The 26,574-nt window shown below is 43.0% G+C and overlaps 2 protein-coding genes across 3 annotated transcripts in view; one reads left to right on the top strand and one right to left on the bottom strand.

The window, feature by feature from the left end:
- Positions 1–1,907: 1,907 nt before the first annotated feature.
- Positions 1,908–8,938, top strand: myoc (myocilin). Its single transcript, XM_053613659.1, has 4 exons — positions 1,908–2,373; positions 5,771–5,836; positions 6,533–6,631; positions 7,093–8,938. The coding sequence occupies exons 1-4, from the start codon at positions 1,911–1,913 to the stop codon at positions 7,878–7,880; spliced, it is 1,416 nt and encodes a 471-aa protein (XP_053469634.1). The 5' UTR covers positions 1,908–1,910; the 3' UTR covers positions 7,881–8,938.
- A 150-nt stretch (positions 8,939–9,088) lies between these two features.
- Positions 9,089–26,574, bottom strand: part of prrc2c (proline-rich coiled-coil 2C) — a 30,849-nt gene continuing 13,363 nt past the window's right edge. For both annotated transcript variants that reach the window (XM_053613656.1, XM_053613655.1), the window contains exons 12-34: positions 26,322–26,488; positions 25,845–26,097; positions 25,341–25,545; positions 22,687–25,119; positions 21,372–21,532; positions 21,106–21,260; positions 20,451–20,814; positions 20,227–20,312; positions 19,890–20,084; positions 18,840–19,088; positions 18,543–18,635; positions 18,293–18,394; positions 17,810–17,996; positions 17,486–17,683; positions 17,194–17,315; positions 16,312–16,454; positions 14,926–15,160; positions 14,677–14,784; positions 14,355–14,561; positions 14,061–14,164; positions 11,366–11,492; positions 11,052–11,276; positions 9,089–10,944 (exon numbers count right to left, since the gene is read on the bottom strand). In XM_053613656.1, coding sequence (XP_053469631.1) covers positions 10,690–10,944; positions 11,052–11,276; positions 11,366–11,492; positions 14,061–14,164; positions 14,355–14,561; positions 14,677–14,784; positions 14,926–15,160; positions 16,312–16,454; positions 17,194–17,315; positions 17,486–17,683; positions 17,810–17,996; positions 18,293–18,394; positions 18,543–18,635; positions 18,840–19,088; positions 19,890–20,084; positions 20,227–20,312; positions 20,451–20,814; positions 21,106–21,260; positions 21,372–21,532; positions 22,687–25,119; positions 25,341–25,545; positions 25,845–26,097; positions 26,322–26,488 — 6,374 coding nt within the window. In that variant the 3' untranslated portion in view covers positions 9,089–10,689. The remainder of the gene's footprint in view (positions 10,945–11,051; positions 11,277–11,365; positions 11,493–14,060; positions 14,165–14,354; positions 14,562–14,676; positions 14,785–14,925; positions 15,161–16,311; positions 16,455–17,193; positions 17,316–17,485; positions 17,684–17,809; positions 17,997–18,292; positions 18,395–18,542; positions 18,636–18,839; positions 19,089–19,889; positions 20,085–20,226; positions 20,313–20,450; positions 20,815–21,105; positions 21,261–21,371; positions 21,533–22,686; positions 25,120–25,340; positions 25,546–25,844; positions 26,098–26,321; positions 26,489–26,574) is intronic.

Here is a 26,574-nt window from a genome sequence, read left to right on the forward strand (position 1 = left end):
TTTTGGCCATGTAGTCACCATTTAGACATGGTTTGGTCAAGGTTGGTTGGGAAGAACTTGAGTATCCTGCACAGAGCTCGGACCTCAACCTGAACACCTTTGGGATGAACTGGAATGTCGACTGCACCCCATACCACCACATCCAACACTACGACCTCACTAAAGCTCTTGTGGATGAAGGAACACAAATCCCCACAGCCACGCTCCAAAATCTAGTGGAAAGCCTTTTCAGAAGAGCAAAGTGGGACTAAATCTGGAATGGGTATGATGGTCAGGTGTCCACAAACTTTTGGCTGTATCGTGCATTTCTCTCACTCATGCATCAACACAAGTAGAGAAAACACATTTCAGAAAGTCTAGAAGGGTGTCACTTTTTCTCTCATATCTTCCAACTCCAATCCTTGGGAAATCTAGCCTGTTTTGTAGGGGTATCTTTAGGTCTGATTTTGAGTGGTAGTAGAATCTAAGGAATTTAAGTGGAATAATAAAATGTAAGCAGAGGTGAGGTCAGGGGTCATAGGCAAACATGTTTGATTTGTGTAGTAGAGGAGAGAAAAGAAGGTTGTTTTTAAATGGAAGAAAAGTTACAAATTTGTAAGAAATTATTTATATATTTACACACACACACACACACACACACACACACACACACACACACACGTATATACATAATTAATAGAAAATATGTACACACTGTGGGTAACAGTCGAAGAGAAAGAGATAGCAGGTTTAATTATTAGAATATCACCATTAAATACTGGATGATGACGAGAGCACACATTCTTTGCCCAGACTCTGTGCCTGTAGCACATTTTGCCCATCAATTTTCAGTCAAGGGAACAGGGGTAACCCTATCTATCTTCCCCCCTCTCATAACAGGGTGTCTAAAATGACCTACTGCAACTTCCCCGTCATGATGGAGCATCGGCAGCAAGCCGATAGGGCCACAAAAACCACAGCACCAGAATTAGAAAACGGCACATACCCACTCACCTCAATTGACTTGCAATGAAACACTTCTACACAGACATTGTAAACTGTGGACATGTTTTATATAATACTTCCAACATCAACCAACATTACCACTCTAGAAACCATTACGTTTTGCAGGAGGTTCATATTCTCCGATTTATTACCTGCTCTTAAAGTGTGTAGTTCCAGGACAATGACAACACATACCTGGCTGTAATACTGAAGTGCTCCTAAACTTTGTAACAGATGTTCGATTAAGGTTGGATCTCAACTCTACAGCAAGCTAGAACCGGGCAACTGACATCACAATCATATTTATACATGTAGACAAAGTATCCTGTGCATGGACAAATCATTTTGTCCTCCCTTAGATTTTTCACCCATTCCCACAGAGAGAAAAAGAAAAGAAAAGAAAAAAAAAAAAAGACCATAATACATAAACACATACGCATCCAAGACAGTCCCTGAGAAGAGAAGGAAAAAAGTAATAAATTCTTGCTGTTTGAGGAAATCCCTCCCTCACCAGTTCACTCCCACATCCCCACCTTCTCTCTCCCTTTTAGACTGTATAAATAACCCCTGCTGGGGTCCCCAGGCTCAGAGAAATTGCCTCCTGCGCACAGAACACAAACTGAACCAGGATCACAAACATCAATTACCAATAAACTTTTGACACCAGCTTTAGGAAACTGCAGAAACAGGAGCAGGAGAGAACCAGACACAGTTAAAGACTGAGCTGTGCTTAAAGTCACTGGCAACAAGTCAGTCACTTCTCCATTTCTTATTTTGCCTTGAACGAGAACAAGCAGAACGGCGGATCAGAGAGATCAACGAACAAAAGAGCTGCAGAAATAGAAACTAGCTGAGCATCCAAGCATAACCAAGGCAAAAAAGAAGCAAAGGGTTGTGTATTCCAGCCATTCACAGTCTGCATCACAATGTGGTTCCTTGTTGTAATGTGGATCTCCAGCCTTCTTGTAGGCACTCAGGCTCAGAGCACTGCCAGCTTCTCGAGAGGGAATGACCGCAACAGGCGCTGTCAGTACACCTTCACGGTGGACAGCCCTACAGAGGCTAGCTGCCCCTCGACAGCATCCAGTGCTGAGATGGAAGCCCTGAAATCTCGACTAGGGCTGGTAGAGGCACTGGTAGCCCGCCTTTCTGGCGGTGAAGCATCAGGCACTGAAGCTCAGATGGGACTTCGGACAGCCTACACCCAAGTAACTGAAGAGAGGGACAGGTTGCAGCAGGAGAAAGCCAGGCTGGCTCAGCAGGTGGAACAGCTCCAGCAGACGGTGGAGGGGCTCCAGCGTGAAGTGGAGAGGCTGAGAAGCAGACCATGTACACAGCAGCCTCCCCAAAGTGTGTCACTCTATGATAGCAATCGCCAACCAGTAACAGGTACGTATTCTTCTCCAACTCCGGATTATTTTCATTTACACCTTTAAAATGTTTATTAGTACAGCTGCCTGACCTGAAGATTTCAATAAGAATGTTGGTCATTTTATAATATCTAACATGGCATAGTGAAGCACCTTGGATAAGTGGCAATACATCTTCAAACAGTCTGCTACAAGTTCAGCTGCCCTGATGTGATCTGGAGATGTTGGTCAAAAAAGGCATGCTTGCAGGAGCTTTGTTTTCTGTTCTATGATTGTAATGTGAAGAAGCCTATGGTCTAAACGAGGGGTCTTCAGTCTTATCTGCAAAAGGCTGATGTGACTGCAGACTTTCATTCCAGCCACATTAGAAGCACAACTGATAGTTGGTTGATGACCAAGATGGGATTAAACGAGTGGAACAAGTGGCCCTTTTGTGGATAAGACTGAGACCCCTGACTAAGATGTGCCATGTCTGGGTTGCCAGCTGTAAATCCAGAAGTTGGGTGTGTCTATTAGCACCAGTAATGACACTAAATTTTTAGTCAGCTCATATAAATATGTGCTGATTAAAAAAAAGCCTGAAAGCAAGGGCGACTTGACAATGAGACTGCCAAAGCAGCTGGTAGTTTATGCAAGTTACGAGTTTGTGCTGGTAATAATGAGCCATATGCTCTTTAGATTCTTGAAGCTTTCTCCATCATACCTGACTGGTAGTATTAGTCACGCACAGAGGTGGGTCCAATGGCCAGCAAGTGTCCCTCTTAAAACCAGTAGGGAGCAGTATAAATAGAATGGAGTTCCATACAAAGGAAATTCTGTTCTTTAACTATATAACAGTCTGTCATAATTTATACAGAAGAAACAATGCATACTTATTTTATACCAACCACTGACTTGAAAAAGGGCATATTCGAGTGGTTAGGGAGCAGAGGAAAATCTCAAATTTGGCACAAAGGACTCTATAATACGAGTGTGATTGTGGCCTTATCCTACTTCCACACTGAATGCTTTTCTTGATCTGGCCTTGGTATGTTATCAAGCTGAAACACATTAAACCAGCAACTCTCTGGACTAAGTACTCCCATGTTCCCATAAGGAAGTACAGATGTTCCTCTCTCTCTTTTTTGGTGCTCATCTTCAACATCTGTTCTGCTCTTCATGTTGACACCTATGTTGCTGAAGCCTGCTGAGCCTAGTGCCAAAAAGATAAAAAATGCAAATGCGTAAAACAGAGGGAGAAGAGATGCAATGAACTGTGGTGACATCTCTCTGAAGGACTCCTTCAGAGCACTCTTATCCTATTCTATATCTTGGGTTTTCCAACAGAACACAGTATTTAGATTGGTCAGAAAGCAAAAATTCACAAAATTAAACAGCTACAGCAATATTTCTTTTGGCTACCTTTTTCCAAAACGCGTATCCTACACACGATCACTGGGGAGCCAGGACGGGTACCAACCCATCACAGGGCACAACTGCGTGCACACTCACACTACAGACAATTTGGAAATGCCAATCAGCCTACAACACACGTCTTTGGACTGGGGGAGGAAACTGGTGTACCTGGAGGAAACCCCAAAGCACGGCAAAAACATGCAAACCCCTAACCCTGGAGGAGGCCAGATAGAGGCTAAACCAGTATATTAACCAGAATCGAAAAAGAGCCCAAAGGTAACAGCTTCAAAACTGGACAGTTTAGCTGAATAATGGAGATTGGAATCAATTATTTAAAAAAACTGAAGAAATTATTTTTGGAAGCATGTGGTCAGATGAGACCAAAATCGAACTTTATGGCTAAGAACACCAACAACATGAAAAAAGGGGAATGAAAACTGGATGGATGGATATTCACCTTACAGACACTGGGGCTGTTTTGTAGCTGGTGGTCCACGGCTTCTTGTCAGTATTGTTGTCATCATGAATTCCTCCAAGGACTAGAATATTTTACTACTCAACCTGATGATCTGTGCCAGGAGGTTACAACTCGGGCCACAGAATACGATGACCCTAAACAGACTTCCAAATCATTACAAAAATGGTGACCATGGTCTACAGAGTTGAACCCTCCTGTAAACGTGTGGTCTTAATTAAAGAGGGAAGTCCACATATATAAACATGAGAATATGTAAAGAAGCTTGAAACATTATGCATGAAGGCAGGACCAAGATCCATCTTCAGGTGTCTCAGCTTCATAGTCAGCTGTGTGTCTAAGCTTACGTTATTTTTTTCGGTAAGTTCATATAAAGGGACCAATAATTCTGCAGTTGACTGGTTATTGGATAAAAACATAGTTGCCATAACTATGCCAAAGATGTTAGTCACATGTTAGCCACACATTGGTTAGCTTGTATTGAAGATCCTTGCAAGGGTAGGAGCAGGTTTAATGTTGGTATGCCTGTGGTGAAATAACATCCACCAGATAAACAAAGGCAAGAAATTTTATACATTTAATCCTATCGAGGGGAGTAAAGGTAGGATCATTTAAGCGGCAAAGGCTCAGCATACCAGCAATCATAAGCAGAGAAACGTTCAGGAGTAAGCAATTATGTTTAGTTAGATTCACTCTGCACTCCACTTGCTTTGAAAGGTTTCTCATTGTACTACTCTGATATCCATCAAGCAACACATGGCCCAGGCAGACAAACAGACCTCATGAACACCATGTACCTTTGGGCTTAGACCTACATGTGTCGACTAATTTTTCAGTTGAAGTTAACATTGTTAAATTCACCACTGCTTAACTTTGACTCAACTCCTTAAAACTAAATCCAAAGTTAGCTTGCTGAGATATGAATCCAGATATTTTATTTATTTTTTACATTAGGGTAAAAAAAAAACAAAAAACAAAAAAAAAAAAAACACCTTTAAACCAATAATCAGCAGCACCTCTGATCCATCAAATCCAGCTTCCTGGCATTAACAACTGACCGTAATTTAAGGCCCATTAGAAAGTCTTGTAAACACTTTGCCACTTTTGTTTACAATGCTCGTAAAGTGAAACAGCAGTTGTTGCTTCATGTTGTAAATATGGCAGAACCTCAAACTTACAAAGTCAATGAGGATGTAGAAAGATGTGTACGAGTCTCAATCTGCAACACAAGTGTGTGAGTGCAAGTAGGATCCACACCAGCTGGTAATCCGCTCAGCACTGTTTATTTCCCTCTCGAAGATTCCTGTCTGTCACTGAACTCCACCCAGCTCTCTTGGACACACTCCTCTAAGTGAACAGAGGATCAGGTGCGTCAGAGATCAGAGATAGCCCCCCTCTGTGTCTGGTATTCCGTAATGCAGCCTTGCTTTCCAGAATGTTCCAGTGTTCCCATTGCCTTATTTGTTTTAAAGACCAAGAAAACATGAGTTGGTATAAAGTACACTTTCTTTGCATCTGGAAATGTGACTTGCTGTCTGTCTTGTAGGCACATCCAATTCTCATCTGGTTTCCAGGCCAGGCAGGACACAAGGAGACACGAGCAGTCTAAGAGGTGAGCTCAGACTCTTCACAAACACCTACACATTCAAGCAAACATTTTTCCCCAAAGCAAATGCATGCTATTGTGTTAATAATGAGTTGGAAAGGGATTAAAGATTGGCAATTACGTAGATTGTTGGGATTTGACGTACTTTTGAGGATCTTCCATCCAACATAAATGAATTTGGGAGAGGAATGGGCCACGGAAGTCTAAACTGTAGTCCTGTTATGATGTCGGTGTCACTTAAGGTGGGAGCATCTTAACGCTTTGCTTAGAATGACAAAATAGTGCAACGAGTTCCTTTAACAGCAATGGTCACCAACCCTCTTTCTTGAGATCGACTTTCCTGCAGGTTTCCTCTCCAATCAAAATCTAACACTTGTTTTAGCTGATTAATGATTAGATGGGCAGGTCGGCCTGATTATGGTTGGAGCTAAAGTCTTCAGGAAGGTAGAGATCCAGAAACAGGGTTGGTAACCACTGCTTTACAGAGTAAGTAAATCAGAGTATAACTCATGGACCACATCTCAGTTTGATAAGGGATGAAGCAGCTGTGTGTGGTCTCCAGTTGCTGTCCCACCTCCTGCCTTATGTTCACTCTCTGCTTTACCTTCACTCTCCTGAGTGTTTTACATGCTGTTCTGTTTCACACCTGCTTGATGTGTGAAATTGTTTGCCTATTTTTCCCCCCCACTTGTTCTCCCACAGATTCCTCTTGGTCCTATGGTAGTCCAGCATACCTGGAGTTGAAGGCTGAAGTTGCTGAATTTCCTGCCCCAAGACCAGAGGACACTGAAGATAACAGAGGTACAGAAAGTCACTCTTGGCTTTATTTACACACACACCATGCTATCCAAGCATCACCAAGACACAATCCAGTTGCCTGAAACCAAGTTCCAGTACTTCCCGTACACTGCAAATACAGGACACATTAGTCTTGCTGGCTCTGCTGACATGAATAAATACAGCTATTTTTACCACAGTACTTGGAGCCTAAACTGTCCAGCTTACAAATGAGCTTGCTGTATGTTTAGCAAGCGACTAAAAAAGGAAAGGGTAAGTATACCCCTGATCACTTACACTGTCTCTTTGAACACACTTTCACAGCTACATTCTAATGTCAATCGTGTGTCAATTTGCCAAATAATGTCCTTTACCTTTTGTGTGCAACTTTTCAGTCACAGGACTAGTTATGTCCGCTTCCATGAAGGCACACTGTCTGAATTCCCCAGTTAAATCTCCTTATTGTAATCTCTGTTCTTTTTCAGGCTGTGGTGAGCTGCTGTGGGTGGGAGAGCCAGTGACCCACCGTAAAGCAGACAGCATTGCTGGTAGGTATGGCGTGTGGATGCAGGACCCAGAAGCTGCGAGTCCTTATGGCTCCAACATGGTGTGGCGAATTGACACAGTCGGCACAGAGGTGCGCCAACTCTATGGCTATGAGGACATGGACCAGTTCTCCCGTGGCTTTCCGGCCAAAGTGCTGCTCTTACCTGAGGCAGTGGAGAGCACGGGTGCCACTATGTACCGGGGCTCGTTCTACTTCCAGCGGCGCCGTAGCCGTACGCTCATTCGCTATGAGTTAGGGTCAGAGAGTGTTGCTGCCCGCCGAGAACTCCCGCATGCCGGCTTCCATGGCCAGTTCCCCTACTCATGGGGTGGCTACACAGACATTGACTTTGCTGTGGATGAGAATGGCCTCTGGGTCATCTACAGCACCAACAAGGCTAAAGGCGCCATTGTAGTTTCCCAGCTCGATCCTCACACCCTGGAGGTGAAGAAGAGCTGGGAGACCAACATTCGCAAAACCACAGTGGCCAATGCCTTCATGATCTGTGGCAGGCTGTACACAGTGGCAAGCTATGCCTCACCCAACACCACAGTCAACTACAGCTTTGACACAAGCACCAGCCAAAGCAAGGCCATTGCAGTCCCGTTCCAAAATCGGCACCGTTATAACAGCATGATCGACTACAACCCAGCTCAGAGGAAGCTTTTTGCCTGGGACAACTACTACATGGTGTCTTATGACATCCGGCTGGGGAAGCAACAGTGAAGGGGTCATGTTGGGAGATTAGCTAGAGAGGGTGTTAAAGAGGGTAGCAGATTGTAGACTGCAAAAAATATGGTTATGCTGGCTTTGCGGTTATTCATATACTTACAATTTGAAATGATCACAGATGTAAGCAAAAGCAGTCATCAAACATTTCATAAATCTGTACGCAAGCTGATACTGTAAATGAGTCTGATTGGTTTAGGAATACTATATATTGCAGAAAAATCACAGGCGCAGATCAGCCTTTAACCAACGCAATCAGGCTCCCAAAATCGGATACATTAGTGATCTGGTGATTGAGCCTAATGCTAAAACTTACCAGCAGAAATACCGGCAGCCAGTCAATTGAAACGGCTCTAGATGTGGCTTATTAACGTCATTTCTGCTTGTAACTCGTCATTTAAACGTACATGCCTTTGAGAATAACATTCTATGGAGTAAGAAAGGATTTACCTTTTGTTCATCTTTTAAAAACCAAAAAACAACTAACCACCAAACCTTTTTATTTTAAATCAGATCATTTTGTGTTCTCCATTGCAGGTGCATGGCCCACTTGCTGTGTCAATAGAGAAATTATTTTTCTACATTTTGTCAGGGACATTTTTGTTTGTTTCTATACAGCACTGTAAAGAAGTCTGAGGGAGAGGAAAGCACATCCAGCATATGCCAAAATGAATAGTAGTATATAAACTAAAAAAAAAAAATAATAAAAAAAAAAGATTCCCTCACCTTGCTTTAGCTTGTCAGTCAGTAATTTTATAATCACTCAATACAGCATACGCTACTGATTTTACGGTTATTCATGAAACTAACCATGTACAAACTCAAAGTCTGAATAAAGATTATTGTGTAATGAACATGGCTGGTATTTTTAATTTGAAATCTTTATTGAACAATCAACTACACCAAAGAGGTGTGCACGGTAGCCCCCGCATCACCAAATTGTTCTCTTTATAGGTTTAAAAGCAGTGGTCACAAACCCTGTTTCTGGAGAGATACCTTCATACAGGTTTCATCTCCGACCAAAATCTCCCAAAACACACACCTGTTCTAGTTGATCAAGAGCTTCTCGAGGCAATGATTAGGGCATGATGATGATCGGAGCTAAAGTCTTTAGGAAGGTAGATCTCCAGGAACAGGGTTGGTGACCACTGGTTTAAATAAAAAAGGAGAGGAAGATGGAAACAGACATCAGTTCAGACTTTTCATTTTTGACAGCATATTATTTTATTAGTTTCTGTAACCAAACCAATGTAAATAAGACCGTACATATTTTAATACAGCGATTTAACCCCTGTACAAGTAAAACAAAAACAAAATTATTCCCCTCTCCACTCCTTCCTCTCCCGTTTGTCATTTGGGAGCCACACTTAAACCCCTGTATATCTGCAGCCTCCCGTTTGCATTAGCAACCTGAAAGAAATGGACTGGAGAGAGTAAAGGCCCAGGAGATTGAGGCCTGTGGACATTACAACAGAAAAGGAGTCCTTTTTGCATCTGAACTACAGTTCTATCATTTTTTTTTTTTCAGCCATCTGCCCTTTTACACTCTTCTAGAGACTGCCTCACATCTTGAAATGTTCTCTTTCTTTTGCGCATATATGTATAGAAACCCAAGCTCGGTTTTCCGTGATGCCTTTCTGCCATGACTGAAAGAACGGGGTCCCATCCTCTAGTATTGTCAGCAGCATGGCTGTGAACTGTGCCAAAGAGTGTGAACATTTGAAACTCCTCCACTCATATTCAGCAAACAGTGAAGCGCTGAAGCATACGAGACCAATTCTGAAGTAAACTAGTAACCGTTTATTTAAAAAGAGAGAGAGAAAAAAAAAAGTTATTTTGTATGATAAAGGGGTTGTCTTATAACGCCTAACCTTTGACTAAAGATTCCAGACTTGTAAACGCGCTCGTTTTACACACAGCTCACCAGGGGGAAAAATAATCATAATAAAAATTCAGGGAAGAAGGTACGAAGGAAGGCTCTCAATAGGGACAGCCATCAATGAATCGATTGAATTCATCAGCAAAATATCAAATCAGTTACTCTAACCATGCAATTCTCTCAAGGGAATTAAAAGCATAAAGACACTTCAGCATTTTTATATAAGCTGCACTGTCTTGTTTTTGACGTACATCTTGGTCAAGAGAAATTGCTTCACTATAGTGAGAAGGAGAAGAAGAGAGAGAAGATGAGCAGTGGCCATACACAGGTAAAGATGGAGGTGTGCACATTTAGGTCTCTCAATTGCTTAAACCGCAAAGCTTGAAAGAAAGAAAAAAGATAACAAATAGAAAATCAAACATTTTAAACAAAGATTTCTCTTTACCTACAATAACAAAAAAAGGGGACAGACAAAACTTTCCAAAAAACAAAAAGGAAATAACTGCCCTCCTATCATGTGATTCTACTTGAGTAAAGGGTGGGGTCAATTAAAAAAAATGGTGCACCCAGCAGCAAATTAAACTCTCATTTCGCTTTATACCTTCATTGTACATTAGAGATGTACAGTCATTTATGTTCTACCTTTTTATGTCCGTTGGAAAAAAAAAAAAAAAAAAAAAAAAAAAAAAAAGAAGAGACATCTCTCCACTATGGAGAGAACAGGAGATCAGTGGGTGGTGGAGCAGAAGAGAGGCAGGGCAAAGGTGAGTGATCCACACACATTATAGCTTAAATTACACGCTACAGTTCACCCAGCAATCCCAACCTCCTCTCCACAACTCAAGCTACCTCTTCCCCTCTAACAATTATCTCCTGTCAAATCACTGAATCAATCCATGCGTCAGTCCAGTTGGAGGTGACGCTGGTTTACTTGCTCTCCTCTGGTTTGATGGCCTGGGGCTTGATGGGACCTGTGCGGATAGGCTTGGTCGCAGCAAGGGGTGCGGGTTTGTCAGGCTCAGTACGGTCTTGTGGAGCCCCCTGGTGGTTTGGAGCGACACTTTCAATGGACTTGCCTGCTCCATCCATACGAGCAGACTTAGCAGCTGAAGTCTTCATCTGCTGCTGCTGCTCAGAGAAGAACTTATGAGTTGACTGTAGTACCTCTGCTCTTTGTTTTGCCTAGGAGGATGGAAAGCACTGTACATTCATAAACAATCATTCTAATCAAACAGATTCATTCTTATTATATAACCTATCTAATAAGTATAATAAAATGTTAGCACTACCTTAAGGTCCTGCTCAGCCTTAAGAGCTGCATGTGTGCCACGGGGTGCTAGAGGTGGCATAGAGGGGCCTCTGGGAGGGTGCTGGGGTCTGGGGTGTGGCATCAGCCCCCCACTAAGGTTGGGGGACATGGGTGGACCCATGGGGGTTCGTTGCACCCCCCCAGGAAAAGAGTTAGCATGTGGGGGACGAACCAGGGGAGACACCATGTTGGGCTGAGACAACATCTATTTGGGATAAAAATTTAGCTATATTTAGACAATGTTAGTGTCGAATATCATGAAATGCCCTGAAATTAATTCTCTCTGTGACCTACCTGCGGGTTGAACTGTCCAGGGAAGTGCTGTGGGATTCGCATGCCTTGTGATGCAGACTGAAACTGTTTGGGATACAACATGCTGTTCATCTTACTAGACTGACTGCTTGGGCTTGTGGAGCTCGCCCTGAGGAACAGAGAATTTGCGATGTTAATGCGTGTACCTAGAGAAACCCTTCACATGATGAAACTGATATTCTATAAATTGACATTTAGTTCTAATGAAACAAACAAGTCTTGGACTTTAAAGAAAAGCCTGTGGAGAAGGTTGCCAGGTTTCAGCAAAGTTTCTGACCTTTCTGGAATGTAACAAACCCAAAAACTAGTCAATCTGATCAAACATTATTAGATTGTCAACTGAAGTCTAAAGCAGCGTTTCCAAACCTTTCTCAGTCTCAGCACCCTTTAAAAATGTAAAAAAAATAATAAATAAATAAATAAATAATAATAATAATAAAAAAAAAAATTGTGCCGCCCTACACAAACACTAATGCTAGACAGAGTTAAGCCTGGTTTATACTCCATGCGTCCACGTTAGCGTACAGCAAAAATGTCATCACAGCGTGTGCAATCGAGCGCGTTGAGTGGGCAAGGCCTCATTCCGCGTGGCGGTTTGCACTGCATTTTTTTGTAACTTGCTACACGGCGGTGCATCCGAATGACTTTGAGGTGACTCTTGAAGAAAGGTACGATTGTACAGGTATCTCGAGGATCCATCCATGCCATAGAGATAGCCAGATGGCACAAAATTCATGGAAATATTTTAAAATTGTGATTTCAATGTGCTTTGTACATACTGCTGAAAGAATAAAGCCAAAGCTGAAAGTTTTTTGTGGTGCACCATGTTTTCATTCATCAGTATGTTCACAAATAAACACTGTCACTACATTACACCGACATACAGCGATTAAACCTCATTCTGCTGTCTTTATACATAGAGACGTTTACATGGATGGGTGAACATACAGAATGATCATTCTGTAATATCTTTCTTTTGTCTCTATACATAAAGAGACATTTACACTGATGGGCAATCACCTGATTTTGTAAATGTGAGATGACATTTGCAGGAAGCTCCAACTTTTTGCTCATGTCTACAGTAATTGCTAACATTTCCAAAATGAACCCACAATAAATAAGTCTATTTAATGAAAGTAAAGGTCCATGTTTAATAAAAATCTTAAAGAAATTAATAAAAATATTTTTTTAAATCGAGGTTGTTCAATTTAGTTTTACACGTTATTTTTATAGCTATATTTTGTAGTAATGTGACAAGTGATAGTCTCAAGATTTACTCTGTTTTATATGATTCTTTGCTCTTTTTCTTCATACTGTGGGTTTTAGTGAAGTTTACTGAAAATAAACCGTCAACAACAAAACAATTCCTTCTCAGCATTCCGCAACTCCAGGCGAGACACCTTGTTTGAAAGCGTTGCTATGGTTGTTCCGACAACAACTACTTCTCAGCTATTTCCTGTTGGTTTATAGGACGATTATTCGAAATCTTCCCATTTCGTTTCAAAGAATATTACAATGGCGAGCGTGTCAAGTATAAACGCCTCGTCCGTTTGGGGAGGTGCATGCAGTCAATGGAGGCTCGTGGTGCAGAGCCAGGCGAAAGTATAAACAAGGCTGTAACTACATGATGAAGTTGATGGTCCAGAAGCATCTGAAGCTTTCCTTTTACGAAATCTGTCCATATTCTTTTGCAATACACACGCATAGTCAAGCGCCAATTATTAGGATAAAAAACACACGCATACGTTACGCATACTAATGTTGACGTGCTGCTGACAGGTCAGCAAGGGGGTCGAGGAGGAGGGAATTATTAGTATTTTATATATATAATTTTTTATTATTGTTATGCGTGTCTCATTATTTCTGTGTCTGTTAGTGTTTCAGACATCAGATATTTATCATATTTTATCACACATTTTAGAAATCTTTGAAGGATTTTTTTACATGGCACCCCTGCTCTCAGACAGCACCCCAGGGGTCGCGGCACCACGGTTGGGAAATACTGGTCTAAAGTGTTTCTTGATTTGGGAGAGACGCTGTTTTGAAACACAGTGAGCCTGCTTATACATCAGTCAGTCACATTAGCCAGAAATTAGAAAGCTACAGTTCCACAGTGTGTCTGGGTCAAGAGTTCAATAAAAGGTACTTTACGATTAATGTGCGAACGAAAAATTACTTTTCCCAGCAGCCCAGGTTTTTTTTTTTTTTTTTTTTTTTTTTTTTTAAATTATAGATTTTTAGTGTTTCTAGGGCATAGTATCAGGGATAACATTCTTTTAAAAATAAGTACTGAATTTTAAAAACCAGTACAGACACTTCAGATTTGAATACAAACAAATATTTTGAGCCCTAATACAGATAATGGCATGGTGTTATGTTGTAGAACCTACAGTACCTACAGTACACCATGTGTCAAATGAGTCCAATAACTGAATAATAAACCATGTACATAGAACATTCATCATAAAATTATTAGAAAAACATGTATATTTATTTAAAGCCATTTTCTTATATTAAACAGCATAGGTCATTTATCCAGTATCAGTCAATATACTCATATGACTAAAATACCAATGTGGATTTTTATTTTGCTTTCAACTACATGGATATCATGAACATTTACCTTTAAAACAGCTAAATTTGTTCTGATATCCCTGGTATCCAAGAGCATACATACCTGTAAGGACTTGAGGTAGGGGTCGTGCTTCTTGCACTGACTGGGGGAGTTCCAGGTTTCACATCCATCCCAGTGCCAAAGAGCTTTATGTCCATATCACACATCTGTCACAAACAGAGTATTAGCATGCCTGATCACACAAAACGCTGCCTAGCTAATAGACATGTGATTCATCTTCGTGTAGACATGGATTTTCTTTAAAAGCATTTGCACTGGTCTACTTCAAACATCACATGTATTTTTTATTTTATTTTAAACATAGCCCAGAATGAGACTAAAAAGAAGTGCACGCACCTTGTTGGAAGGCTGCATCATGTTGTGTGTGTTCTGGCCAATAAGGCCACGGTATGGCTGGCTGCTTGGGGGCTGGCGGTTCATGTTGGGTGGCTGAGCCTGAGGTGGGGTAGGGGGCAGAGACTGGGGCAGGGCCAGCAGAGGCTGACCCCCACCAGAGCCATAGCTAGGCAATGACAGCTGAGAGCCAGGCATGGGGACAGTCACCTAGTAAGAGGAGGTGACGATAAATGGTATGACTTAGGAATATATTAAATTGCACCCTAAAGACAAGTTTGTATCTGCTACATGCACATAAGTATATAATGCGCTATGTGGATACCTGTTGTAGTGCAGAGCTGGGGCTCTGTGTCGAGCTGTAGTAACTGTTCTGTGTATGCTGCTGCACTTGTCCAGAGTACAAATTTGAATGCTGACTCATGCCCTGGCGCTGCAATATAATCATAGTGCAAGTTATAGCAACAAGCTATAACATAAAAAAGCAGCTTTACACACTAAAATGCCTGAATTTCTGAAAAATCCTGAGCTGGGAATATTATTTAACATCTTAAATGTGTGAACTGATCTTCACCTGCAGGATGTGTGTATCTATAAGCTGGGAACCACCGATTCCAGAGGGCTGGTTGAGCTGTGGTTCAAACAGGATGGGGATGTGCTGCGTGTTGGAGGTTTGCTGGAAGGCCAGGCTGGACTGGGGCTTACCCAGATCAGGGGGCTGCACTCCAGGGTAGCTGTGCAGCGTTGTCCCTGATAACATCATGGGAGATGGCTGGGACAAGCTGTTCTGCATGAACGCCTGTTGAGACCTGGAGAAGGGGAAAGAGCATACATTTTTTAAAGGGCCATGAAACCTCCCTCTTTCAGCTCAAGTCTACCTCTCAATGTTTTAAAAAAATGCAGCTTAAATGGGCATGGATGACAGTGTGACAAAGGAATGGGGTGTGGGCATGACCGGGAAAGGCAGGGGAGGAAGAGGGGGATGAGCCTTCAGAACACTCACAATAAAGATGGATAGTGACAAAGTTTGCAGATGAGACAGAGGACTTCTCTCCTCCTGAATCTCAGGGCTAAATGGAAAGACAATAAATAGCAGTGCAGGTCCTCTGACCTATGTATTTGAACCATTAGCCCCTGGCGTGACTACAGGGGAAAACATAAAATAAAACCGGAGGCAGAGGTGTCCACAGGCAAAGTGTCGGAATGATAGCTAGCTAATAGGCTCGAGCTTTTCAGGAATAAAAGACGAAGGCTCTTCCCTTCAACATGGACTCTCGTTGTATAGGTTTGCACACGACGGCAAGTAAAACGGTCATGGTTAAAATTAGACACATGCCTCATTTGAAGGGATGGAAAAGTCCACAGGACTTGTTACCGCATCATTGTGTAGACGCAAACTGCTTTCATAAGCAAGTCCAAAGTCCACCTTTCTCCAATTCTCATAGCTCTCCCGAAGAAACATACTTGAACTCTTACACCACTGAAACAAACTCTTGTGACCCACTTGAACGCCTCTCTCATCTACTACATCTGTATCAAAGCACCACGTGCTGTCATGAATAATTAAGAGACAGCAACTTCTCATATGATAAGAACACACAGTCTCATGAATAATTATGAGACACTAACACATCATCGAAGTCTTATAGTACACTGCCAGGTCACTGCCTGTGACGTGTGAGAGGACGAGACTTTAAACCCTGAAGATGAAAATAGCAAAAAAAAAAAACCCTCAAAATTAACCAGTTTTCTCCTACAATTAAAATTAACGAATGCTAAGATTGTCTTTTATGATGTGCGATAAGAACACCTCTGTTAATCTCAGAAAATGTAGTTTAGTGTTTCATGATGCTTTAACATGTGCAAGATACAAAACAGGGTTTAAAAAAACAAACAAACAAAAAAAAACAAACAAAAAAAAAAGCCAGTTCAAATAAAGCAGTAAAAACATTTGGGTTACCTATAGGGTTGTATGGAGGAGCTGAAGAGATCTTGTGGCTGAGAGACAGGAGGGCCGGTGCTGAGGCCGAGCTGAGCCTGGTGCTGTGGCTGACCCTGGAGAGGGGCGTAGATTGGGATAGGAATCTGCTGCACTGCTGTAGGCTGCAGGAACACAAACACATACAAAAAAAAGGAAATCGCCCATCAGAACACAATATACTGTAAATGCTGATATGCAACAGTGGATATGCAAAGGAATATTTACACTTTAAATGATACATAATTTAATATTTTAGCACAGTCAAAAGTGTATTCTTTACATTTTTTTTTGGTTTAGAATTTCCAGAAATGTATTCTTGGCTTTTTCCTCAACCGATTTCTTGAGGAATCCCCCTGGGATACTATTTAAATAGTATTGAAGGAATTCCCGCCTACGCTGGACACTTATTAGCTGCTTTTTCTGAATATTTCACCAGATTCATCAGATTTAAAAAAACAAAAACACAATAAATAAAATGTTAGTTTTCTAATGAAAGAAATGAATATGTCGGCACAATTATATTTTCGTCTACAACACCGATTTCAAACGTTTAAATCATACACCTTCAGATCAAAAAGTTTTTAAGATCATGAGAAACAATCCAGTCAAGTGTCCACAAACTTTTGACAGGTGCAGTACGTACTTGATTAATAGAATACAAAACCACAAGGCCAGTACACTAAAAAGTGACATCAACTAGGAATGTAAAGGTGTGTGTAGATTGTCATGAACAAGACGACAACCTAGAAGGCTTTGAAAAATTGAAAGCGATTCCACTTTTTAGTTTTTTACATTAATCTCACACACAGTTATAAGATGGACCCAGGTGTACAAATAATAAAAAAAGTATGCAAGATGTACCTGTGAGAGGCCAGGCTGAAAGCCTTGCTGCTGGGCCATGGAGGGAGGAGGCAGGCGAGGATGGGGTGTGCTAAACAGATGACTGGTGTCCATATAGAAGGCTGGGATTTGTGCAGCAGAACCTGCACGTACACACACACACAGCAAATACAGTACAGCAACGTCTGAGAAAATGATTGAATAAAGAAATCAATGTCACAATGACACCAGCATTGTGTCACTGTAAACAAATAAGAGAACGATCATTAAGACACAAGTGAAGTTTTGCCTTAAAACCAAACGAACAGTTTACCTGCTGCAGACTGGGAGACGAAGACCTGTGGGGTCTGCTGCTGCGGTAACATTGGAGGTACACAACCAAGCTGGGAGAAGTTGCTGGTGGACATTCCTGAACTCTGCAGCTGCTGTGGTTTCACCTTACAGATGTTGGGAGGGTCTGAAGCAGATGTGGTCTTGGTGCTCAATGATGATGTGGTGTAAGTGGATGAACCTGTAGAAGACTTATCATTAATATCATACGTATCTACATGAATGATAAGCAGTGGGTCATGACTTAACAAGAATATAGATTTGAATTACTGGGTTTCTGGGACCAAGGAGCAGTATCAGAGCATACCTGACAACGAGGTGCTAGGTGTCACTGAAGCAACAGGTATCTGAGGCATGGAGGCACTGGAGAAGGAGCTGAAAGAGGCGCTGCCCGCACCTCCTCCGCTGGTAATGGGGGAAGCAGAGGAGGTGACAGGAGAGCTCTTCTCTACCAGACTAGGGGAATTCTCCCATGCCTTACGAGCTGACTCCATCTGTTGGGGGTCAGAAACAAGTAAAGGCTTAAGAGACGATTCTGGATGTAGAAAATGTACAATGTATATACTGCACAGCAATTAACAGGGTCTTAAAAGATAGGAATTTGACATGGCTGTCTCAAACACTTTGATATCCTACATTTTTCCTAATATTATAGCAAACCACTTTTAAACACTTTTTTACACAAGTATTTGGCCAAATTAAGTTTGCCTGAAATAATTTTCTAATAAAATTAGTTAAAGTCTGAAATGTACAAGTAGATAATTTCCAATATAAAAGCACTGAACATCACCTTCAGTGTGAGGTCCACCGTAGCAGGAGAAACTGTGCTCAGGCTCGTGCTCTGCTGTAGGGTTTCTCTACGAGGCAGTGGAAGTGAGGGAGGGAGTGCCACCTGAATATACAAACAGAGGAAGATTGAGTCATATGTAAAAATCTATATGGATACTTGCAGCATTAGAAAAATCAAAGAAAAAGGTTAGAGAGAAGAAGCATGACAAACGGAATGAGAATTAGATATACTAATTGCAGCCATGGCTTACATTAGCAACTAGGCTCTCCTCAATCTTGCTTCCTCCAGTAGGCACAGTGTCAGCCAGTGAGGAGGACGGGGTAGTGTAGTCAGTCACAGATTCCTACAATACAGCACCATTAGAACAACTTGCATCATGCATGACTACACTTACATCAAAGTGTTCAACTACAAAAACACTTTAACAAATGTCTAACATGCAGCTATTACAAGGATCCTTGTGGTAAATATTTTTCTATATTAAGAAATAACTAAATGCTGTAAAAAAATAAACATGTAGGTCTGATGTCTCTTTTAGCTCCCATACCTTGGAACTGCTTGAATACTCAGCTGAGGGGACTGTGATCATGCCTTCAATATCGCCTCCTAGTTCAGGAACTTTGTCTTGAGCAGGAGAACTGGAGTCCCTGTCCCTGCTACCACCAGGACCACCCTTCTCCAATCCATCTCCTTCTGACTGGCGTACATCTTTGGCCTTGCGGTTCTTTAGTGAGCGTTCCTTACCGATCGGGCCAGGCTTGTACTCCTTCGGCTCAGGAACAGCCATGTCAGGCAGCTGAAGGGAGGAGAGAAAAAAAAAGTTTAACTATATGCAATGGAGAGGAAGCAAAGCATTTTGACCACTACCAAACAATGTGAGGAACCACAGGGACATTTGGGGTGGCTAGATTTTTCCTTGGGTGTAAAACACTACCTATAATTTTGGTTACCTTTAGATATTTGTTCCTATCAAGATGGAGATTGGTGCAATTAATTGCTTCAAAAATATTTGGACAAAATTGAAAAAGCCTGGAGTTTACAAGATTTTAGGGATCATGGGTCAGTTTGATTGGTGTACTAACACAATGGTTTTCAAAGTGGGGGCCACCAGGGGGCCTTAACAATTTGGTGTGAAAAATAAATACATGATTTGTTATATATAAGAATTACTATAACATGTTATTTGTAACAATACATATTAAAAATCACATTTGCTATACCTAACTTTCTAATTGCTAAACAGACAAAACATCAACGTAAAAAAGGGGGATATATTCTGAAGTCTGTATTTTTAATGTGTTTTAAAGACATCTTGCAAAAGGGGATCCTTGGTCAAATATTAAAGCCATTTGGGGGGGCCTTGCCCTGGAAAAGTTTGTTAACCCCTGCACTAACAGACTACAATGAAGTATAAAGTCAGTTTAGCAAAATATTTGCGAAAATAAATGCAAAAATAGCTTATTATTTGCAAAGAGAATATTGAAAACATTAACACAACAGTCTGAATGACATGTCGTAAAAGGGAAAAAAACAAAAACAAACACTGCCAACTTTAAAGCAGGGTCCCAGTCCTGGGTCCTGTGACGGCAAAATATACCTTTTGCGCTTTGATGGGTCCAGCACGGGGTTGTTTCTGTCTCTGTTCTTTGGGTTCGGGTAGTTTATTATCAGAGGTTTTCTCCAACATAGCTGGTGCTCCATCACTGTCGGTACTACCTGCTGAAGAGGGAGCGCCAAATTGGATACGCTCCATGCCGAGCTCAACACCACTGTCCGTTGTTGCCTTCACACCCTTAACATATAAAGACAGAACCACTTATGTAGACTGTTTATCCACGACAATAAAATAAAAATGAAATATCTGTGTGTATTGTAAAATAGACAAAGCCGTGAAGTAATGTAAATGAAGTAATACAGAATGACAGCACACTCACTTCAGAGGTCACGGTCCCAGCAAAAGAGGTAAGAGGTTTATTCCAGGCACTGACTGAGGGTGGCTGAGGGGGGCTGATGGGCCCAACTGAAATTTATGCACACAAACAAACAGTATGAAGCATACCATAAACAAAAAAAAGTGTAAAAAAAATAATAAAATAATTTATATAAATAAATCACAAAAGACAAAACTAGCCAATCACGATACACATCGAAGCCGTACGTTTCTTGACATCAGTGAGGACAGTGGAGCCAGCCACTTTATTCTCCCACAGCTCAGTACCCAGAGTGCTGTGTGCCTGGGTTTTAGTGGAGAAGTCGACAGATGCAGGGGGCAGAGGGGCCACAGTACCCTCTAGAGGCTGCGAGGAGGCGGTTGTCTGGGTCTGAGCAGAAAGGCTATGTTGGGAGACAGAGATTGAGGGCTGTGGTTGAGACTGATGAGCTGACTGAGAAGAGGTCTGAGTCTGATGGGCTGAGGATGCAGCTGATGCCTGCTGCTGTTGCTGTTTTCTGGCAAACCTTGGTGGCAGCTTGGATCCACCTCCACCCCTGCCCTTTTCCCCTGAGCTCTTTTTACCCCAGTTCTAGAGAGAGAAAGAGAGAGAGAGAGAGAGAGAGAAAAAGACGATACATTTCCTTTACCTTGCGAGACAGCCATATATTCATATCTGGCACAGCATGCTGTTTACTCAAAATGTCCAGTTTTACGACTCTAGCCCGATGGTTCCCATTAAACCTCCAACTGACAATTTGTGGGTAAGAGCGCATGAGCAACGGAAATGCAGCAGTGTCGTTCTCGACTCGGTTGCATAAACTGCAAAGCGGATTCACAGATTTCACAATAAAGTGCAACCGTTCACCCAAATGATACAAACCTGCACAGTCTGCTCCTCCTTCTTTCTCCTTTCCTCATCCTGCAGACGCTTCTGCTGCTTTCGAGACACAACCTCTGTGAAGCCATCATCATTAGTGTTGGACTGTGGATCCTCCAAGGTCGTCACCTCTGGATGATCATCAATGATTACCACGCCTAAGTTAATCAAATACAAGGTGCAATGAGCCACTGCGCAGCATCTTAAAACGTCAAGGTTTGAAGGTTCTAGAGATAGCAGTGCCACCAAACAGGATTTCGGCGACTCACTGGCATAGTTGTTAAGGTCAAACTGGGATAGTGCGTTCTCCTTCTCCTTAGGTTTCTTAACGGGTTGCCTGGACTCCTCTTTACGCCGGCCAGGAGCTGGCTCTCTACTGGACTTCTGACCTGCTCCAGTCTGGGCAGCATCCGCACTCTGAGCTGCAGCACTACAGAGAAAGTACCAACATCAGCATGAAAATATATTTAGAAGGAAATTCAAAGAAACAGACAGGAGTTGAATATGATTAAGGTAAGGTCCTGAAGAGATACAGAGAGTGTGGAGCAAAGTGCAATGACTGCATTACTTAAAAATCGGTTTTCATTATTACTTTATATTTCTTTTGAAAGAGCCAAATATTCCAGTAATATTGATATAAACTTAGACACATTCACTTCAAAAGCATGTAGGACAGCAACCTTGCTATTTCAGACTCTCGTTCAGCTATAGAGAGGCAGACAGTCTAAAAATATGAAAAGCTATGCTTGGACACAGACATAAAATAGCTTCTTGCTGCCACATTACCATCAAAGCTGGAGGTCAAATGGATGTCTGTTATAAAAGGAAGATTCCTAAAGCGGTTTCTATAACAAGACCACTATTTTTCTTTCACCAAACAGTTTGTCGTGAAATTACAGGACCCCTCAGATTCAAAAAAATCATTGCCCAATTTTGTGTAAAACATGTATAATAGTAGCACTTCCTTTGCTATTTGAACTTATGAACTTTGGACTTCTGTTGCCTTTACACCAGCCAGCCTTGTATGGTAGACAATTTCCATATGTATCAGAAATGAGCATTCATTTTCCTTTTGCATCATTTCCACCAGTCTCTACCAGTTATTAATAGTATATTATGTCTCTGGCCAAATAACTAGTAACATTAACAGTCTTCACATAACAGCACTTAGGTCCAAAGAAAACCCTCAAAAAACAAATCAAGGTGGAGATACCTACTTAATTTTAGTCTTATTTGCATTAATTAGCCAGTATATGCTAACTAACAAACTAGTCTAACTGTACGCTGATTGCTTTGTTTCACCAGGTTCAATTTTGCGCTTACAAAATAGTAGCAAACAACAAAATAAAACTGCTCTTTGAAAAGACAAGGTTTATTTTTATTAACGATTTAGAAACCTTAGACAGACATTGGGTATGTTGATAATCGCCCATATATCAAAATGTATGGTTCAGTTAGAAACTGCCACAGACCTGTTTCAACCAAGGTAAAAATCCTACTCATAAGACATCACTATACAAACACAAACTAGAGGTCTATATAAATAGGTTAACTATTTAACCGTCTAGCCAAAAAGGCACTCACCCCCTGCGTCCAGATTTCGCTCCGGAGCCTCCCCTGCGCTCACCCTTGCCCCCTGCGTACCCTCTGCCAGCCTTTGCGCCAGTGTTAGTCCTGCGGTTTTGTCTGTCTCCTGGCCTTTGACTGGAGAAGCTCCTCTTGGCTACAGGGACTGTCTCACGTTTCGGAGTTAGTCCTGCATCGGCAGGAGACTTGCTCTGACCTCCCGTGGATTGGGGGGGTGCAGATGAAGATGCTGTAACAGCGACCACTGCATCAAGTGCACCCTTTCGCTCTTCTCGTTCCCTCCGCTCATTAAAGTCACTACTTTCAGAAGCGGTCTCCCACTCCTCGTTGGCCTGGTCTGAAGAGTTCTGGTTAGACAAGTCCGGTGATTTGCTGCCAGCAGCAACCACTGTGGCGGTTCCCGTCTCGGGAAGTACCGCCTCTGTTACAGGAACCTCGGCAGGAGTGGTGGCAGTGGTAATAGGTGCTGCTATAGCAGGACCTTCAGGGAGGGTGACAGGCATTCCTGGAGCTTTGGACACTGCTGCAGACACAGATTCAGACACTGGGGCAGGTGATTGTGTTGCTGCAACAGTTGCTGCTTCACCTGCTATGATGGCTGCTTCACGTTCTTTAAGTCTTCTAAAGCGTGGTGGTTTGTCCTGCCTGGGGGGTCTCGCTGGCCTTGGCCTCCGAGGTCTCTCTCTAGTGATTTGGCCAGCATCTCTTATTTTCTTGCCTTCGTGTTTAGGCAAGCGCTGTTCAGAGGTGGTGCCGTCCATGCGAGATGCCTCGGCTTCTTCTGGCCTAAACGTCTCCATGGGCTTGGAGGGCCAAGGCAGGCTCTCTCTCACCCCAGGCCGACGCATGGGAGCAGACCTGTTGGCAGCACGCTCTCTCCCTCCACCTCTTCGGTTGTATAGCCCTCCTCTACCACGTCGTGTTGGTTCTCCCTTAGGAAGAAATCCTGGTTTGGGCCGACCCTCCTCTTCCCGAGGGCCGGATTTATCTGGTAGATGTCCGGGTCCGAACCCAGAGGCAGCTTTTGTGGCAGGACGAGGTTCAGGCAGATCACGGCGTAGGGGTCTACTAGGTTTAGCAGTGGGCTCACGGTCAGAAGGTCCAGTGTCGCTAGCAGACTCTCTGCCTTCGCTCTCAGAGTCTGTGTCTGACCCCCTCCTGCGCCTGCGTTTAGGAAGCACTTCAAAATCTGAACTTTCACTGCGAGTCTCGCTCTCCTCACGGCAGCGGAAACCTGCAGTCCCAGAGACGCTCAGCAGATCGGGACGGGAGCGTGGCTCTCGGTACGAGTACTCCACACGCTCCACACGACTACGCCCACGGCTACCTCGTCCTCGTCCACTGTAACTGCCTCGATAACTACGCCCACGTGAGTAGTACTCGCCCCGACCCCGCCCTTTGAAGTTTGCATCAGCAGGCCAGTCGTGTTCCCTGTCCACCTCCCTGTCCCTCTCTCGCTCTCTTTCCCTCTCCCGCTCTTCTCTGCGGTTGGCTCTTGACAGGTTGGATTCTTTTCGAGAGGGTAATTTGGGTTCAAGGCGCTTGTCACTGGGCGGGGGTTTGCTTGGTTTTTCCTCCTGAGTGGTGGTGGTGGCGGCTGTTGTACCTATGGGTGCCTGAGGCTCTCTTGCTTTGGTGACACCAGGTGCTGCTCCTTCCTCTGGTCCAACCATGATCTCTTTCGTCCCCTCACTAGAAAACTTCTGGCCATCAGACACAGTGGCCACACTGGGTGGGGAGTTTTTGAGAGCGGGACCTTCTTTTTTCGATCGCTCCCCTCGCTCATGACGCTCCTCTTTCTCTCGCCTCTGCTCCCTCTCCTCCTTCATGTCTCGCAGGACGGGCTTCTTTATTGGCCCTGACCTCCTAACCGGCCTCTCCCCCCCAACTCCTTCTCTTCTCCCTCCGCGAGACCCCCAGCGCAGCTCACCCTTCTGCTTACCAGGTGCTTGTAGAGGCAGCTTATCTACTTTGTGCATACCATCTGTAGCAGTAGGTGGAGTGGCACGGTTAATGTTAATTACATGTCCCTGGCCAAAGGGCTCCTTTCTGGAACTGTCCTCCAGTCGTTCTGAAGCTTCAGGGAGATCCACCGTCTTCTGTACTACAGAAACTCCTTCAAACCTGGGCTCTTCCAGTTTGAGAGAGTGACTAGACCCTTGAGAGATGGTCCTCTTCAGCACAGCCTGCCCAATAGCCTCAACCTCATCTCCACCAGAGAGAGTGGCTACCTCAGATTCAAAGGAAGAGATGACGGGGGCCCTGTCTGTATGCAGGAGACCTGGCACCTCTTCTGAAACATGGCTAAAGGTGGAGAGAGGCTCAGAAGAGTCTCTGAAAAAGTCACTCTTGCCCCTCGGTTCCAGCGTGCTGTGTTCCTGAGGATACACAGATGATAGTCCTCTTTCCAAGTCCAGACCCGCATCCAGTCTACTCATATAAAAGAGAGAGAGAGAGAGAGAGCGCGAGAGAGACAGAACATATGAAACAGGAATTTCATATTTGAAAAGAGGTTTTTCTCAGTAGGTTTCCTTTTACATCCAGAGTGACTGACCAATTATTAAAAAAAATTATAAAGAGCTTCAAGACAAGTTCCATTTTGAAGAGATCAAAACTAAGTACGACAAATTAAAGCTTTCTTTTAAACCCACCGTGGCTCCTTGCAGTTCTCCTGGACTTTAGGGGGTGTTGCAGAAGATATGGGTTCAGTCGGAGGGTAAGGGTCCGATCCCCACACCATTCGAGGCTCACTGGTCATCCCATGCTCTCTTATTGGTCGGTGATCAAAGGAATCGGAACCAGAACTACTATTATCAGTGGGCTCTCTGCGGACCAACTGTTTAGGAGGCATTCTCCCTGTTAAGAAATAGTTGAAATAATTTGTAAACCATGATTGTTTCTTTGAAACAATGCCACAAACATATAGGCATGTGCTGGAGTGTTTAATCCCAAAACTGCTCACTGATGCACAAATCCCCAAACGTATTCGTATTCATAAAGAAAAAATTGTAGTGGATAGGAAATCAAGATTATGCAGATTCAAGGAAATGAGTATCAAGGAAGAAATGTCTTGGTGGAACAACAACAATAAAAAAAATAACAGTTATTAAACTTTTTTTTTTTTCAAGGAGTAAACTCAAGATGGAATAATTTACCTGGATGCATGGGAGGTATATCCATAGGTGGGCGTCCAGACATTATACGTGGGTCCATATATGACTGCATCATCAGCCAGCGTGGGTCAAAACCCATAGAGGCCAGATGTTGATGATGCGGATTCAGTGGCTGATAGAGAGAGCGATGCTGAGGGGGCACTGGTCCCCCTGAGGGGGACACTGAACCTCCAGCAGTCTGTTGTTGTTGCTGCTGCTGCTGCTGTTGCTGCCACTGCTGTTGCTTCAACTGCTCCTGAGATAGAAATATAAATAAGTGCACCAAGAGACAGTCAACGTTTTGTCAATCATCTTCGGCGGTTTCACAGAAGTCAAAAACCCCTCCAGAGGCACTCTATACATAGATCATTAATTAACCCCTACAGACATGACTTCCTTTTCAAGCATGCCTTACACTAATGTGAAATAACGGTGAAGCGGTGGTTACAAAACCGATGATTCTCTGCGTGAGGCAAATACCTGCTGTCTTAGGAAGCGGGGTGGCAGAGATTTTTGGAACTGTTTGGAGTAACCAGAGGGGAGTGAAGGACGAATCGTGGCCCCCACCTCACCCTCATTCTCCAGCGGTGGGTGGGGTATATCCTCACTGACAGCGCGATCAAGCCGAGGCATCGGAGGCTCTTCGACTGCAAGAGAATATACACGAACAACTGTTTGAGAACTCTCGCTCAAAAATTCACCCGACATTTAGGTGGGGATTGAGGTTTGATCA

The sequence above is a fragment of the Ictalurus furcatus genome, chromosome 25 (assembly GCF_023375685.1).
Source record: "Ictalurus furcatus strain D&B chromosome 25, Billie_1.0, whole genome shotgun sequence".
NCBI classification, from domain to species: domain Eukaryota; kingdom Metazoa; phylum Chordata; class Actinopteri; order Siluriformes; family Ictaluridae; genus Ictalurus; species Ictalurus furcatus.

Excerpts from the sequence above, each read along its gene's own strand:
- myoc (XM_053613659.1), top strand. The coding sequence starts at position 1,911 with ATGTGGTTCCTTGTTGTAATGTGGATCTCCAGCCTTCTTGTAGGCACT. Across the intron at positions 2,374-5,770 it reads CAATCGCCAACCAGTAACAG|GCACATCCAATTCTCATCTG; the intron begins GTACGTATTCTT and ends TCTGTCTTGTAG. Across the intron at positions 6,632-7,092 it reads GGACACTGAAGATAACAGAG|GCTGTGGTGAGCTGCTGTGG; the intron begins GTACAGAAAGTC and ends GTTCTTTTTCAG.